General features: G+C 39.8%; 2 protein-coding genes across 2 annotated transcripts; one reads left to right on the plus strand and one right to left on the minus strand.

The window, feature by feature from the left end:
• Nucleotides 1-1,876: 1,876 nt before the first annotated feature.
• LOC121385819 lies at nucleotides 1,877-2,515 on the plus strand. Its single transcript, XM_041516608.1, has one exon. It carries the CDS (start codon nucleotides 1,877-1,879, stop codon nucleotides 2,513-2,515), a length of 639 nt encoding a protein of 212 aa, XP_041372542.1.
• An 827-nt stretch (nucleotides 2,516-3,342) lies between these two features.
• On the minus strand, nucleotides 3,343-14,669 carry LOC121386591 (E3 ubiquitin-protein ligase TRIM56-like). Its single transcript, XM_041517542.1, has 4 exons — nucleotides 14,558-14,669; nucleotides 7,781-9,009; nucleotides 5,821-5,889; nucleotides 3,343-4,431 (listed from the first exon to the last, which is right to left on the minus strand). Exons 2-4 carry the CDS (start codon nucleotides 8,892-8,894, stop codon nucleotides 3,779-3,781), a joined length of 1,836 nt encoding a protein of 611 aa, XP_041373476.1. The 5' UTR covers nucleotides 8,895-9,009; nucleotides 14,558-14,669; the 3' UTR covers nucleotides 3,343-3,778.
• Nucleotides 14,670-15,797: the final 1,128 nt, after the last annotated feature.

Genomic DNA, 15,797 nt, shown 5'->3' on the forward strand with positions numbered 1-15,797 from the left:
CTAAGTTAAGAGTACTATAGTGTCCGACGACGGGTTAACATAATACATGGACAGATTAATATGGAATACAATTATAGACTTAAAACATGAATCCCCTTTAGTCTCACACATTTTCATTATTCTACTTTCTTAATGCTCTTTCTAAACGGTGTGTAATATGTCCGTAAATATATTAGTCATCGGCTATTTGGTCATTCTTATATGTAGTGTTCAGAGGAAACCCGCTAGATTTTGTCCATTAGTAGCGAGGAATTATTTATACGTATTTTCCCCACAGACAGGACAGTACATACTTCGGTCTTTGATATACCAGGTCTGCTGCTATGGTTCGAAATGGAAAACCTCAATCTGAGAATGGGTCCACCAAGGGAATTCGATCCTTCGACCCGAGCAAATCAAGTGAGCGAGCTGACTGTTAGATCTCTCCCCACACAAAGGTGGAAAGTTAGTGCGTTTGCACCATTAGAACACATTGATTCGATCCTTCGACCCAAGGACATCAAGTGAGCGCTCGGACTGTTAGATCTCTCCACATACAGAGGTGGAAAGTTAGTGTGTTTGCACCATTAGAGCACATCAAGTGAGCGTGCTGACTGTTCGATCTTTCCCCACACAAAGGTGGAAAGTTAGTGTGTTTGCACCATTAGAACACATCAAGTGAACACGCTGACTGCTAGATCTCTCCCTATACAAAGGTGGAAAGTTAGTTTGTTTGCACCATTAGAACACATCAAGTGAGCACGCTGACTGTTAGATCTCTCCCCATACAAAGGTGGAAAGTTATGTGTCTGCACTATTAGAGCACATCAAGTGAGCGCTCTGACTGTTAGATCTCTTCCCACACAAAGGTGGAAAGTTAGTGTGTTTGTACCATTAGAACACATCAAGTGAGCGCTCTGACTGTTGTATTTTCCCCACACAAAGGTGGAAAGTTAGTGTGTTTGCACCATTAGAACACATCAAGTGAGCGCTCTGACTGCTAGATCTCTCCCTATACAAAGGTGGAAAATTAGTGTCTTTGTACCATTAGAACACATTGATTCGATCCTTCGACCCACGCATATCAAGTGAGCACGCTGACTGTTAGATCTCTCCACATACAAAGGTGAAAAGTTAGTGTATTTTCACCATTAGAGCACATCAAGTGAGCGCGCCGACTGTTAGATCTCTCCCTATACAAAGTGGAAAGTTAGTGTGTTTGCACCAATAGAGCACATCAAGTGAGCGTGCCGACTGTTAGATCTCTCCCTATACAAAGTGGAAAGTTAGTGTGTTTGCACCAATAGAGCACATCAAGTGAGCGCGCCGATTGTTAGATCTTTCCCCATACAAAGGTGGAAAGTTAGTGTGTTTGCACCATTAGAGCACATCAAGTGAGCGCGCTGACTGTTAGATCTCTCCCCATACAAAGGTGGAAAGTTAGTGTGTTTGACCATTAGAGCACATCAAGTGAGCGCTCGGACTGTTAGATCTTTCCCCACACAAAGTGGAAAGTTAGTGTGTTTGCACCATAAGAACACACTGATTTGTTATTGGATGTCAACCATTTGGTAATTTGACATATAGTATTAGAGAGGAAACCCGCCACATTGTTATTCATTAGTACTAAGGGATCTTTTATAATCATCATTCCGCAGACAGGAGAGTTCATACCACGGCTTTTGATATACCAGTCGTGGTGCACTGGTTGGAACGAAAAATAGCCCAATGGGTCCACCGACGGGGATGGATCCTATATATATATTTACATCTACATCTACATCTACACATATATCTATATCTATATCTATATATATATGCAACCTTATTTGGCATCGAAGCCAGGATTGGTTTGACTTCCTCGTCGTTACCGTATGATGTTATCCAGAAGCTACAGATGGAAGATGACTTACTAGCCATTCTGTCCAGCAGCTCAACTCAACCAGACACTCAACCTCTACCAGAAACGACTCAACCTCTACCAGAAACGACTCAACCTCTACCAGAAACAACTCAACCTCTACCAGAAACAACTCAACCTCTACCAGAAACGACTCAACCAACGAGCAGCATAGACAAGAAAAGAAAGCTTGCAATAGCCGCACAACCAAAACAAGCCGAGCGTGTTATTAAGCGAAGTCGCGTGATTATGAAGGATGGTACCGTTGGTGATAACGTAGCTGTGCCCATTCCGTCTGTTGACAGGGGACGTGGTGATCCCAGAAATATTCTAGGTGTTATGTTAGTTGTAGAAAACGGACAATATACCATTGGTTGCCCTTCTGGTATTCTGAAAGGGAAATATAGTCGACACCAGTTTGATTTATGTCCTCAGAGACTCCTGAGTGAATCTGACATTAACAGTGATAGCAGTGTGTTGCTTCGTCAAGCCAACAAAAAGGAGTCTCAACACGGTGGTCAGGGTTTCGTCAAGTGCAATTGTAATGGACCTAAGAGATGTCGGAGTAAGCGATGTGCTTGTTTCAAAAATAATGTTTTGTGTAATAGCAGATGTCACAACAGTGTAAATTGTTGAAATAAATGAAGTATGTATTATGTGTCACCAATGCATTATACTGGTAAGCGATGTGCTTGTTTCAAAAATAATGTTTTCTGTAATAGCAGATGTCACAACAGTGTAAATTGTTTAAATAAATGAAGTATGTATTATGTGTCACCAATGTATTATACTGGTAAATTTGTTGTTACATGTATTTGATTATTCATTTTTGTTATAATAAACATAAATACAGATGAAACATAGTTTAGTTATTAGAAATATCCTTTAGTCATTTGGCCAAATGACTGGAGGTCATTTTCAGTCATTTGGCCAAATGACTGCAAATTGTAGTCATTTGGCCAAATGACTGGCGGTCAGAGGCATTTGACCAAATGACTGAAAATTTCAGTCATTTGGCCAAATGACTGGTTTGACACATTGACTGTAACATATATATATATAATACACAAATAATATACATATACTGAGACAAAGAAATAAGGGGTCATTTGGTATTTTAGACCAAATATCAGTCACCTTTAACATCATAATGTATGTTTAAAGTACACATATGTAATGTTGAAAGAAAGAAAGAAATGTTTTATTTAACGACGCACTCAACACATTTTATTTACGGTTATATGGCGTCAGACATATGGTTAAGGACCACACAGATTTGGAGAGGAAACCCGCTGTCGCCACATAGGCTACTCTTTTTACGACAGGCAGCAAGGGATCTTTTATTTGCGCTTCCCACAGGCAGGATAGCACAAACCATGGCCTTTGTTGAACCAGTTATGGATCACTGGTCGGTGCAAGTGGTTTACACCTACCTATTGAGCCTTGCGGAGCACTCACTCAGGGTTTGGAGTCGGTATCTGGATTAAAAAACCCATGCCTCGACTGGGATCCGAACCCAGTACCTACCAGCCTGTAGACCGATGGCTAAAAACGACGCCACCAAGGCCGGTCATGTAATGTTGAATTCAATTTCATTAACGTGAGATTGGAAGACAATAACATGGTTAACTCCGTGACACTATGGCTTCCAAAAGTATCAAATGCTTGTTAGATTAATTTCGTAAGATACATTTTCTCCAATACTCGCCCTGGGTCTACACCTCAGCTAACTTAGATGTCTGTCCCAGTCAGGGTTGAGTGGTTAGTTGTTACTGGTTAGCTAGCTGGAAATCAGACCTCCCCATTGGGTCAATTAAACTCGCCCTGTGTGGGAGTCGACACTGGGCTCCACAGGTTTGTATTGTATTGACTCAGGTCTCATGTCTCTCCCATTATGATTTATTTCACTAAACTCGAGAGCAGGACCAACAATTCACGGGTCACTGAGAGATCCGTGCCAGATAATACTCTCAATTTAACATCAAAATATTCAGGAAAATAACCACAAAACATTGGCATCAGCGGTCGCGACACGTCGATGTTTGTGATGGAGTGTACAACTCTGTTGTCGTCAATGCGGATAATGTAGAGAGTGGCGTTGTCGACGTCTACCAACAGCCCGAGTGTGACCTTGAGTCGTGAGTTAGTTTTGAAATCTGTCACAGGAGTACAGCACAGATGCTTTCCACGGGAATAAGGAAATAAACAGATACTGTTGTGAGTTTTACAGCTGGCCACTATAACACCCCACGCATGTTTGTTATTACAAATCCCTGTTGTATCGTCACAGTGCTCGTCCAGACAAACACCAACTTCTGCTATCAGGTAGTGTAATTCAGCTGATTCACGCACCATGCAGTCGACTTCCGTCTGCCAGAACGCACATCCAGACGTAGGGACATGCGTCCTGGCTGTGACTCCTTGGAAACATTGCAGACCGGAAGTGAGGTCAGTATGTTTTACTTCTGAAGGTTTGTTGGCCAGAATTCCAGATTCGGTAATATTACACCGCTTCCGGTTTATCTTCTGTGCATCATACTCTATATTTGGCACTGTGAAAAAGAAATTAAATAAGAAAAAATGTAAATATAGAAATATTTGTTATTTATAAGCACAGTGTTACTATTTGTGGAAAAAATAATATTTATAACGATAATACATGTATAATATTGCATGTCATATTTAATTATACTTATCAGAACATAATTATAATTGTATCGATATCTCGGGACAGACTAAAGACGTTAATTTGTGGCCATTTACTAGTGTAGTGAGTTACCTTTTAAATCAGTGTTACCTGTTACAGTTTAAATCAGTATGACGTGTGTGTTACCTACGTCTTGTATGACGTGTGTCTTACCTGGCCGTGACCTACTCTATGGACAAAAAAGTTTGTTTTGTTTAACGACACCACTAAAGCACATTGATTTATTAACCATCGACTATTGGATGTAAAACATATGGTTATTTTGACGCAGTCATAGAGATGAAAGCCGATACATTTTTCCATTAGTAGCAAGGGATCTTTTATATGCACCATCCCACAGACAGTATAGCACATACCACGGCCTTTGATATACCAGTCGTGGTACACTGGTTGGAACGAGAAATAGCCCAATAGCCCCACCGGCGGGGATCGATCCTAGACCAACAGCACACCAAGCGAGCGTTTACTCTATGAAAAGTCATACCACTTTTTATTAAGTCATCTATCAAAATGACAGGTAAAAGTTAGTTTTGTTTATCTACACAACTGGAGCACATTGATTAATTAATCATCGGCTATTGGATGTGAAACATTTGGTAATTCTGACATGTAGTTATCAGAGGGAACTCGCTACATTTTTCCTAATGCATCAAGGGATGTTTTATATGCACTTTCCAACATATCACACCCTTTAACCAGTTGTGGTGCACTGGTTGGAACGGGAAAAAAGCCAAATCGTTTCAATGAATTGACTGAGGTGGTTCAATCCTGCTACTCAAGCACCTCAAGCAAGCACTCAACCCATTGAGCTAAATCCTGTTCCAAATAGCAGGTAATGCAGACATGATGCGATAACCCTCACTCAGGCACGGCAGAAACAAATAGACATTGGGGGACGTTTCTAAGGGTTTCGGGGGTATGCTCCCCCGTAAAAGTTTGAAAACTAGTTTTCCTGAAATGCAATTCCATACATTATACAAGTAAAATGTGTCTCTGCCTTATGATTTACTACCAATAATATTTTTTATTCAGAATTATTGGGGGGGGGGGGGGGGGGGGGGCTACAACCCCGCCATGCTTGTTGCTCAAGTTAGATCGACTCGTGGAGAAATTCAGAGAAGCAAATAAGATCTGGTTTCAGAATGGAAGTAGATTTTCTGTTATGCATGTTTACTCAAATCAATACCTAAATAAAGTGTCCATGTTTTTACAGGTACACGTGGACGTTACTTACAGAGAAGTGTTCTGTACTGTTCTGACTGTCCATCAACAGGGAAGAGAATTCTTTTCATCACATCCTCGTCTGAAACAAATATATAAATATAGCTGAGACTGGTATAACGGTCACCTGTATATAATGGTCACCTCTCCGTAACGGGCACCATAAATCCTACCAAATGCATTTCCTTCTTTATTTTATCTGTGTATAACAGCCACCTATTCAATGCGGCCAGCGGGCATTATGTGTTGACCAAAATGAATGGTTAAACGTGCTATAACGGACACAAAATATATTGACCACATGTTATTTTGTCCAAACAGCAGTTGAACTTGTCGTAATGGTCACAAGATATGGGTATATTTCAAAATACTAGTTTTGGTGTCAGATAACATAACCAAAAAACATGTCTAAAATCTAGGTTAATTAACTTACTTCTCTGATTAACCATTTGTCTTCTATCGGCACTTTAGTTTTGATGTCGGATGGAAATTAGATTTTGGTGTTGGATGGAAAAAAGATGTCATACATTTCATCAGGATAATTGTAATGAATACGTTTGCCACACCTAGATATACATTTTAAAGAGCTTTCTTCATTATTATACTTCATTAGGGAATGTCAGTCATGACTCTTAGAGTGGCATTCCTGACTTTACAGACATTTAATCTTCCCACTGGCTAACAAGGCTTTTTACTGAATAAAACTGGATATTAATTATATTTTCCTCCTCAGAATATTAATGTTTGAACACCATGTGTTTCTGGTATTCCTAATGTTTATAGTAGCTTAAACAAGATTTGTGTTTAACATGCAGGAAATGATGAGGGCAAAATCCATTTTGACATGCTAACTTGAATTGTGGGGTCTAGTGAATATACACATGTATTGGTCACAATATAAAGTAATTGATTTACTCAACACTAAAATGCTATTCAACCATGACACATAACAAATTGCGGCAGTCTGCTAACTTGAAATTGTGGGTCTGGTGTTGACTCCGTTTGAAATGTGCCCATATATATATTTATTGGCCACAACATACAGTAACTAATTTACTCAACACTGAAATTCTAGTCAGACAAGACGACAATTTGCGGCAGTCTTCCACTATGTTTGTTCAGCCATTACACACTAGCAATGTTGCCCTTTTCTTATTATAATGATTTCTCACTTGCAACCATTGGCGTCCCGTGGATCAATTTAGTAGGTAACATCATTCAGTGGAAAGCAATCAAAGATAAACTACTGTTTCAAAATGTGAATAATAGAGTGACTTTCAACAAAAAGTGTTCAATTTATGCTTTGAATGATATTTATATTTCCTCTATTATGTTAAATTTTAGTGACAACTGTTGACACATTTATGCATTCACTTTAGAAATTGTTTTCATAGTAAACTATTTCGTGTGTTTCTATTTACTTCTATAACACATCCACTTGTCTACACGGTCACACTGACCAGGTCCCTTGCGTTGACTATCTGACTTATACTTTGCAAGCATTTCTGACCATTTCATGGAATCAAAACGATGAAGGTTAGACCTTGTGTTTTGAGTATAATTAAAAAGACTGACAGGATTACATCAACATTTAATGTATTCTGTGGAAAGACAGAAACAATGAATATGTATCAAAATGTTTGGTAACTATGGAGCTGGGATATATATATATATATATATATATATATATATATATATATATATATATATATATATATGTGTATGTGTGTGTGTGTGTGTATGTGTGCGCGCGTGTGTGTGTGTGTGTGTGTGTATGTGTGTGTGTGTGTGTGTGTGTGTGTGTGTGTGTGTGTGTGTGTGTGTGTGTGCGTGGTCTAGATCAGATACTGAGTTTTTAATTTTCTGTGTCCTTGCCAGTTATCATCAAAATAGCAATTCTAACAACAGAAATCATCATTTAATAATTTATTGATTTTGTCTTAATCAATATTAACAAATATCAAATTCCATACCTGAGTTGTTTTTGTTGAGAATAATTCCATTCCATATTACACCAGTTTTCTCAGTAATTTTCTCTATCTGCTTGAACGTGTCATCAATGGTAACCTCTTGTATAGGAATATCAACCAGTTCCGGACCTTCCATCACAGAGAGAAGATTGTCTTCAAGGGTTGGAGCCATTTCTATAAAGTCAGCAGCTCGTGTGAATTGCACAGCTTGCTTACAGTGCAGAACGTGGTCCGCCTTGAGGACTTCTGACTGTTCAATCAACTTCATCTGCTCGTTTCTGTCAGCTTTTTGTTTGTCTATATTTGAAATGACATCTTCTTTCATCTGGGTTTTTTTGTGAGACAACTTCTGAATAATTTCTTCATAGGAATCATCAATATGTTTTAGAATATTTTCTTTCATCGAATCTAGAGTTGCATTTTGTCCAGAAAGTCTTGTTGTATACTTCTGTGCTCTTTTTGATGATCTTTGTACATTTCTAAGTGTTCTTTTCATGTGGTCCATTTTTGCTTCATATATATCTTTGAGATCCAATATCTCATGGTCTCTATGAGAGACATGAACACATGATGAACAGATATCAGTTGCACAATTCTTGCAGTATAGATCTAAAATCATGTTGTTGTGTTTTTTGCACGTATCTGTCTGGTGAAAAAAATCATCATGAGGCATATTAACCAAATCTAAAATTAGGATGATCTTGTGGTCTTTTGACACTGCAAATTTTTTATGATACGTTGCGCATCCATCGCACATGAATTCCCGACAGTCCAAACAACGCATTGTTGCCCTTGAACTGTCAGGACATTCATGGCACATGATTTCATCCACCTTGTTTTTTATTGTAAGATATTCAACTAAATTCCTCAGTACCTTGTTTTGTGGAAATGTTTCTGCTATGTTGTTTTGAACACGCCAAACCTTCCGACAGTTGGGACATCGTACTCCAGTCGGTGATTTCTTCCAAATCGACTCCAGGCATTGGCAGCAGAAGTTGTGCAAGCACGGTAAGATACGTGGAGATTTGTCCTGATCGTCGAAATAATCAAAACAAATCTCACACGTGACGAACTTGTCTTGTATCTCAAGAAGTGGAACAACACTGCTTTCAGCCATCTTGGTTCGAGTTCGTTAATCACCTGAATGGTAAAATTAATAACATGCTGTCAACTACTGCCTACTGCGCTGTACAACTGTTCTATATTTTAACGGCTGCTAGTTCCATCCATACCTAAAATAAAAAGTAAATTTTATATTATATTATATTATATTATATTATATTATATATATATATATATATATATATATATATAGAGAGAGAGAGAGAGAGAGAGAGAGAGAGAGAGAGAGAGAGAGAGAGAGAGAGAGAGAGAGAGAGAGAGAGAGAGAGAGAGAGAGAGAGAGAGAGAGAGAGAGAGAGAGAGAGAGAGGTAGGTATGTGTGGGGGGGGGGGGGGGAGAGATAGACTTATAGACATAAACTGACCCACTCAATCAACCCCCGAGTTTCTTCTCCTGACACCACCTTTGTTCCTGCAATTTGTATGTTTGTTAAGCCTATCCATATATCTGTATTTTAATTACATTACACAACCAGTACTGACCTCATGTGACAGACTGATACTACCACGCCGACACTGAACATGTTTAAATACATTTCCTTTTGAAGGTGAAAATGAATGAAATGGTATTAACAACACCACCATTCTTCTTTATAACAACACCGTCGTTGTTCTTTATAACTAGTTTAAATAAAGCGTTCACAATGACAACATCATTGTTATGTGTACACACAACACGTATAACGTCGTCAGTCGTCAGTAATCTCAATCTGTCTCGTGAAGGTGAAATAGTCCCGTTATCTCTACTATTACTTTATATGGGTTATCAACCTGTTTATACACCACCCGTTAATATCGTTACACTGAGGTAAATAAGGCCCGCTGAAAAGGTATTGCCTTGCTATGAATATTAGCAATTGTGTTTTGTCTTTCTAGTCGATATCCAATGTCATATAACCGAAAATAAAATGTGGTGTGTAAAATTTTGTTTTGTTTAACGACACCACTGGAGGACATTGATTAACAAATCTTCGGCTATTGGATGTCAAACATTTGGTAATTCTGACTCGTGATCAGAAGAAACATGTTTTCCTAATGCAGCAAAATATCTTTTGTATGCACTTTCCCACAGACAGGAAAAACAAACTCGTGCAATAAATAGGAAAGTAAAACAACGTATGTGAAGTTCTGTATTTATTACATACCTTCTTTTATGTTTTACAGAAACGGTTTTTAATTTAATGTCTTAACAACACTTTGTTAAATCTATGATCAAAACTCCTTTCATGGATTCATTCAACGTTAACAATCATACTCTGCGGCAGACTTGTGTAATGTTTCAAATACGATATGACGTCATTTGTAAATCAAATATGACGAAAGTAAATAAAAGGCACTAACTGCAGTAAAAAGAAAAAGGGAATTCCCCATTTAAAAGTTCCCGTCCAGGTTGAACATATGTGCGATACAGGATACATTTATTACACGGTTTCAAAAGGCCTTTATCACTATAGTAAGATTGAATAGGTGTGTAATAAAACATTTTATGTAAGGCAATACATTATTGTATGCTCAATGCGTGCTACATACAATAGTTGCTACGTATATCGTATCTATGTTGTTTGGTGTGGTAGAGTATTATCCACTGGCGTAGCCAGGGTTTTGTATTGGGGTAAGCACACTGGGGGGGGGGGGGGGGGGGGGGGGGTAAGCAAATTGTCTAAAAGTCATGTTTTTTTGTTGTTTTTGTTTGTTTGTTTTTTGGGTTTTTTTTATTGTCCCCAGACCATTAGGCAGTCCCAGGGTTGGGGAGCCCTGATACACCGCCTTACAATTTATCTTAAAATTAATATTCATACATGTGTAAACATACATACATATATACAAACATACACACATACATACGCATACACGCATACACGCACGTACGCACTCACATCACATTCTATTCTGATATATGCAGGTACAAATCAAAATAAAATAGTACTTCCTTTTATGCACGTCTTATGGTCCAGGACTTTTAAAAAAGGAAAAAGAAAAAAAGGGTAACAACGAGAGAAGAAGAAGAAGAAAAAGAAGGAAAACAAGAAGTCATGTTACGTGCAGACTGGGAAATACAGAACGTGGTTCGGGGAGGGGGAGGGAGATAAACGAGGTGTGCTTGTATGCTGCCAACATACCTTCCCCAGTGCTAGTCAGGTGCCCCTATCATCAAAAGGTTTAAGCAAGTTTCCTTCTTCGGTTGTCTATGACTGGGTCCAGGGTCAGTATATATGTATGTTGTCAGAGACTAAGTTCAGGGGCGGTATATACGTATGTAGTTAAAGACTGGGTCTAGGGGTGGTATATACGTATGTTGTTAGAGACTGGGTCGGGGGGAGGGGTAGATACGTATGTTGTTAAAGGCTGGGTCCAAGGGCGGTATATACGTATGTTGTTAGAGACTGGGTCCAGGGGCGGTATATTCGTATGTTGTTAGAGACTGGGTCGGGGGGAGGGGTAGATACGTATGTTGTTAAAGGCTGGGTCCAAGGGCGGTATATACGTATGTTGTTAGAGACTGGGTCCAGGGGCGGTATATTCGTATGTTGTTAGAGACTGGGTCCAGGGGTGGTATATACGTATGTATGTATATATAAAAAAAACCGTCACTCACACGGAAGGAAACAAATACACCAAAGAACTAAGAAAACAAACAAACATTTAAAAACAAAATGTGTCTTTCCAGTTCAATGGCATTTTTTCTTCTTTTTTTGAAAACTTCATTTTTTTTTTTTTTTTTAAATGTGTCTTTCAGTTTAATTGTTTGTTGTTGTAGTTAAAGACGATTTCTCGTTCCAGCCACAAGTGGTATATCAAAAGTTGTGGTATGTCTGTGGGATGGTTAAAATAAAAAAAGCTACTTTACTGCTAATGGAAAAATGTAGCGGGTTTCAACATTACCACATATTTTACATCCAATAGCCGATGATTACTAAATCAGTGTGCTCTAGTGGTGTCGTAAAACAAAACAAACTTTAACTTTAACTGTTGGATAACCTGGGAGGAACGTAGCCCGGTGGTTAAGTGATCGTCTGATATGCGGTCAAACATTTGGATGTCAAACATTTGGTCATTTTGACGTCTGGTCTTGGAGATAAAACCGGCTACATTTTTTGTTTGTTGTTAATTAGTAGTCAAGAATCATTTATATGCTCCATCCCACAGACAGGTATTCATATAAAAGAACCCTTGCTGCTAATCGAAAAATAGTAGCCCATGAAGTGGCGACAGCGGTTTTCCTATTTCAAGATCTGTGTGGTCCTTAACCATATGTCTCACACCATATAACCTTACCGTAACTAAAATGTGTTGAGTGCGTCGTTAAATAAAACAGTTCTTTCTTTCTTTCTTTCTTTCTTTTCTTTTTCTTCTTCTTACTTCAAACGAGCTACTCTCGTCGCACTAATCTACCAAAACAATACGTAGCTCCCCTTTTTTCCCCCTTTTGGCTGACTGTGGAAAATTGCGCCTAATTTCCTTCACAAAACTGCACACTTTTTGTCTTTGGCTTACTCCTACGGGACATTCCAAATTCCATAGCACCATACCATCCTCCGCCTGTTACCAGCCCGGGTCGGACTGCTGGTGCTCCCTTGCACCTGCCAGCGCAGGCGGTCCCCCCTACAACCCACCCTACCCCGTTCCTGTCCTGGACGGAGGAGCCGACCAAGGCCGACATATGTGCCCAGACAAGGCGTGCGCTACAACAGCTTGCTCTGAATGTGCACGTTAAACACTCTGACCTGACCTGGCCTCTTACTTCTGCTGCATAATAACATTCGTACAATGTCACCGTTCAGGCAAGCGTTTCGCGGAATTGTTTCCTTTTCCAGGTAGCCGAGATGTCAGTATTGACCCAGATGTGAGACACGCTAGACGACCTACGTGTATTTCTCCGTGTCCATAATTACAGAGAGATATGGGTGGAGATGAGGGTTTCCACCCGCTGACAAAATTACAGCACATTAATACGTCTATCTACATGTACACAATATATACTGAACCCAAATGAATATGTTAGAACAAAATAGAAGCCTGCCTTGAGTAGTTAAAGTTTCTTTTGTTTAACGACAACACTAGAGCACATTGATTTATTAATCATTGCCTACTGGATGTCAAACATTTGGTCATTCTGACATGTAGTCATCAGAGAAAACCCGCTGCATTTTTCCTAATGCAGCAAGGGATCTTTTATATTCACTTACCCACAGACAGAAAAGCACTTACTACGGCCATTATCCAGTTGTGTTGCACTGGTTAGAACAATAAAAGATACACATTAAGTTGAATGGATCCCTCCACCCCCCCCCCCCCCAACACAAACACCCACACTAGATACTGTACCCATCATTAAAAATTGCCCACACACACACACACACTAGACACTGTACCCATCATTAAAATTAGTCAACCCTCTCCCCCCTCCCACACACACTAGATACTGTACCCTATCATTAAAAATTGCCCAAGTACCCTCTCCCCCCACATACTAGATTCTGTACCCAGTCATTAAACATTGCCCAAGCCCCTTCCCCTCCCCACACACAGTAAATACTGTACCCCATCATTAAAAATTGCCCAAGCCCCTTCCCCTCCCCTCCCCCCAGACACACACTAGATACTGTACCCCATCATTAAAAATTGCCCAAGTCCCCCCTTCCCCCCACATACTAGATTATGTACCCAATCATTAAAAATTGCCAGTCCCGCCTCCCACGGCATACTAGATTCTGTACCCAATCATTGAAAATTGCCCAAGTACCCCCCCCCCCCCCCCACACACACACACCCACACCCACACACTAGATACTGTACCCCATCATTAAAAATTTCCCCTGCCCCGCTCCACATACGGTTCATTAGCCTTTTATTTCTTCTCAAATTACTAAAATGAAACTGATGCGTTTTTAATGGAGCGCCATGCCGACCCCCTCCCTACCCCCGCCGCCGTCCCCAGTGTAATATCTTAATATATATCATCAGAAGTTTGTTCTTTTTTAATGTATAACGACACCACTAGAGGACATTGATTTATTAATCATCGGCTACTGGATGTCAAACATTTGGTAATTTCGATATTAAGTCGTAAAGAGGAAACATGCTACATTTTTCCATTATTAGCAATGGATCTTTTATATGAACCATTCCACAGACAGGATAGCACATGCCACAGACTTATATATATATATATATATATATATATATATATATATATATATATATATATATGTATATATATATATATATATATATATGTATATATATTATATATATGTATATATATATATCCGTTGTGGTACACTGGTTGGAACGAGAGATAGCCCAATGGGCCCAGACCGGACGCGCATCAAGCGAGCGCTTTACCACTGGGCTACGTCCAGCCCCCTTTTTATAATCATAGCCGTTAGAATGGGCCGGGGCGACGATGACCCTCACATTGGGCAAGTCACTTCAGGTATTAAAAATGAATTCAAGACATCTCGCTCGCTGTCAACAAATTCAGCTTGCCCTTGTTACATTGGATGCACCAACAACCCACCCACCCAATCAACAACCTATTTCCTACTCACGACACCACCCTTGTTCCCGCAGAGTATAGGCTAAATTGTAAGACAAAATCATAGCTAGAAAGCTCCGTATTTCTGTATTTTAACTGCATCTAACAACCAATACTGACCTCATGTGTCGGACTGCGACACTGCCACGCCCACACTCGACATGGCGGGTGATCGGACTTTCTGTTCAGTGATCCCGTGAAAATACACACCTTAAATTACCATCTTTCTTGAAAGTGAATATGAATAAAATGTTCATAACACCATTATTCGTCTCTATAACAAAAGCATCGTTCTTCTTTATAATTAGTTTAAATAAAGCGTTCAGCACGACAACGTCATTGTTATTTATGCACATAACACGTACAACATCGTCAGCCGTCACTAATCTCAATCTGTCTCGTGAGGGTGAAATAGTCCCGTTATCTCTTCTCGGAAAACTATACCATTACCTTATATGGGTTATCAACCTGTTTGCATACCACCCATTAATATCGTTAAACTGAGGTAAGAAAGTTTCGCTGAAAAGGTCTTGCCTTGACATGAATACTAGTAATAATTGTCTTTTGTCGTTCTAGTCAATATCCAGTGTGATATAACCGTAAATAAAATGTGGTGCGTAAGTCGTTAAAGAAAATATTTGATACTGTTTCTTCAAGTAGGGCAATATATTAGTATAAACTCAATGTGTGATTGGCCTTGTTGTTATGTACATCGTATCTATGTTTGTTGAAGGGAACACCTATTAACTACTGGCGTAGACAGGATTTTTTTATTCGGGGGGGGGGGGGGGGAGGCACCACATTTCCAAGCACGTTGTCTATGAGTCATATTACGTGGAGACAGGATAATACATAAGGTGGTGGAGAAAAAACCCCATGTGTGATTGTGTGTTGCCCCCATGCCCCTTCCCCCGCCTCTGCCAGTGCTAGTAAGGTACGCCATCATCAAAACGTTTAAGCAAGTTCCCCTGAACACAACCTCTTGGGTTTCCTGTGACTGGGCCGAGGGGCGGTATATACGTATGTTTTTAGAGGCTGGGTCCAGGGGCGGTATATACGTATGTTTTTAGAGACTGGGTCCAGGGGCGCTATATACGTATGTTTTTAGGGACTGGCTCCAGGGGCGGTATATACGTATGTTGTTAGTGACTGGGTCCAGGGGTGGTATATACATATGTTGTTAGAGACTGGGTCCAGGGGCGGTATATATGAATGTTGTTAGTGACTGGGTCCAGGGGTGGTATATACGTATGTTAGTGACTGGGTCCAGGGGTGGTATATACGTATGTTTTTAGTGACTGGGTCCAGGGGCGCTATATACGTATGTTTTTAGGGACTGGCTCCAGGGGCAGTATATACG

The sequence above is a fragment of the Gigantopelta aegis genome, chromosome 12 (genome assembly GCF_016097555.1).
Source record: "Gigantopelta aegis isolate Gae_Host chromosome 12, Gae_host_genome, whole genome shotgun sequence".
NCBI classification, from domain to species: Eukaryota; Metazoa; Mollusca; class Gastropoda; order Neomphalida; family Peltospiridae; genus Gigantopelta; species Gigantopelta aegis.

Excerpts from the sequence above, each read along its gene's own strand:
- LOC121385819 (XM_041516608.1), top strand. The coding sequence starts at position 1,877 with ATGGAAGATGACTTACTAGCCATTCTGTCCAGCAGCTCAACTCAACCA.
- LOC121386591 (XM_041517542.1), bottom strand. The coding sequence starts at position 8,894 with ATGGCTGAAAGCAGTGTTGTTCCACTTCTTGAGATACAAGACAAGTTC. Across the intron at positions 5,890-7,780 it reads TCTCAACAAAAACAACTCAG|ACGAGGATGTGATGAAAAGA; the intron begins GTATGGAATTTG and ends TATTTGTTTCAG. Across the intron at positions 4,432-5,820 it reads ACAGTACAGAACACTTCTCT|TGCCAAATATAGAGTATGAT; the intron begins GTAAGTAACGTC and ends TCTTTTTCACAG.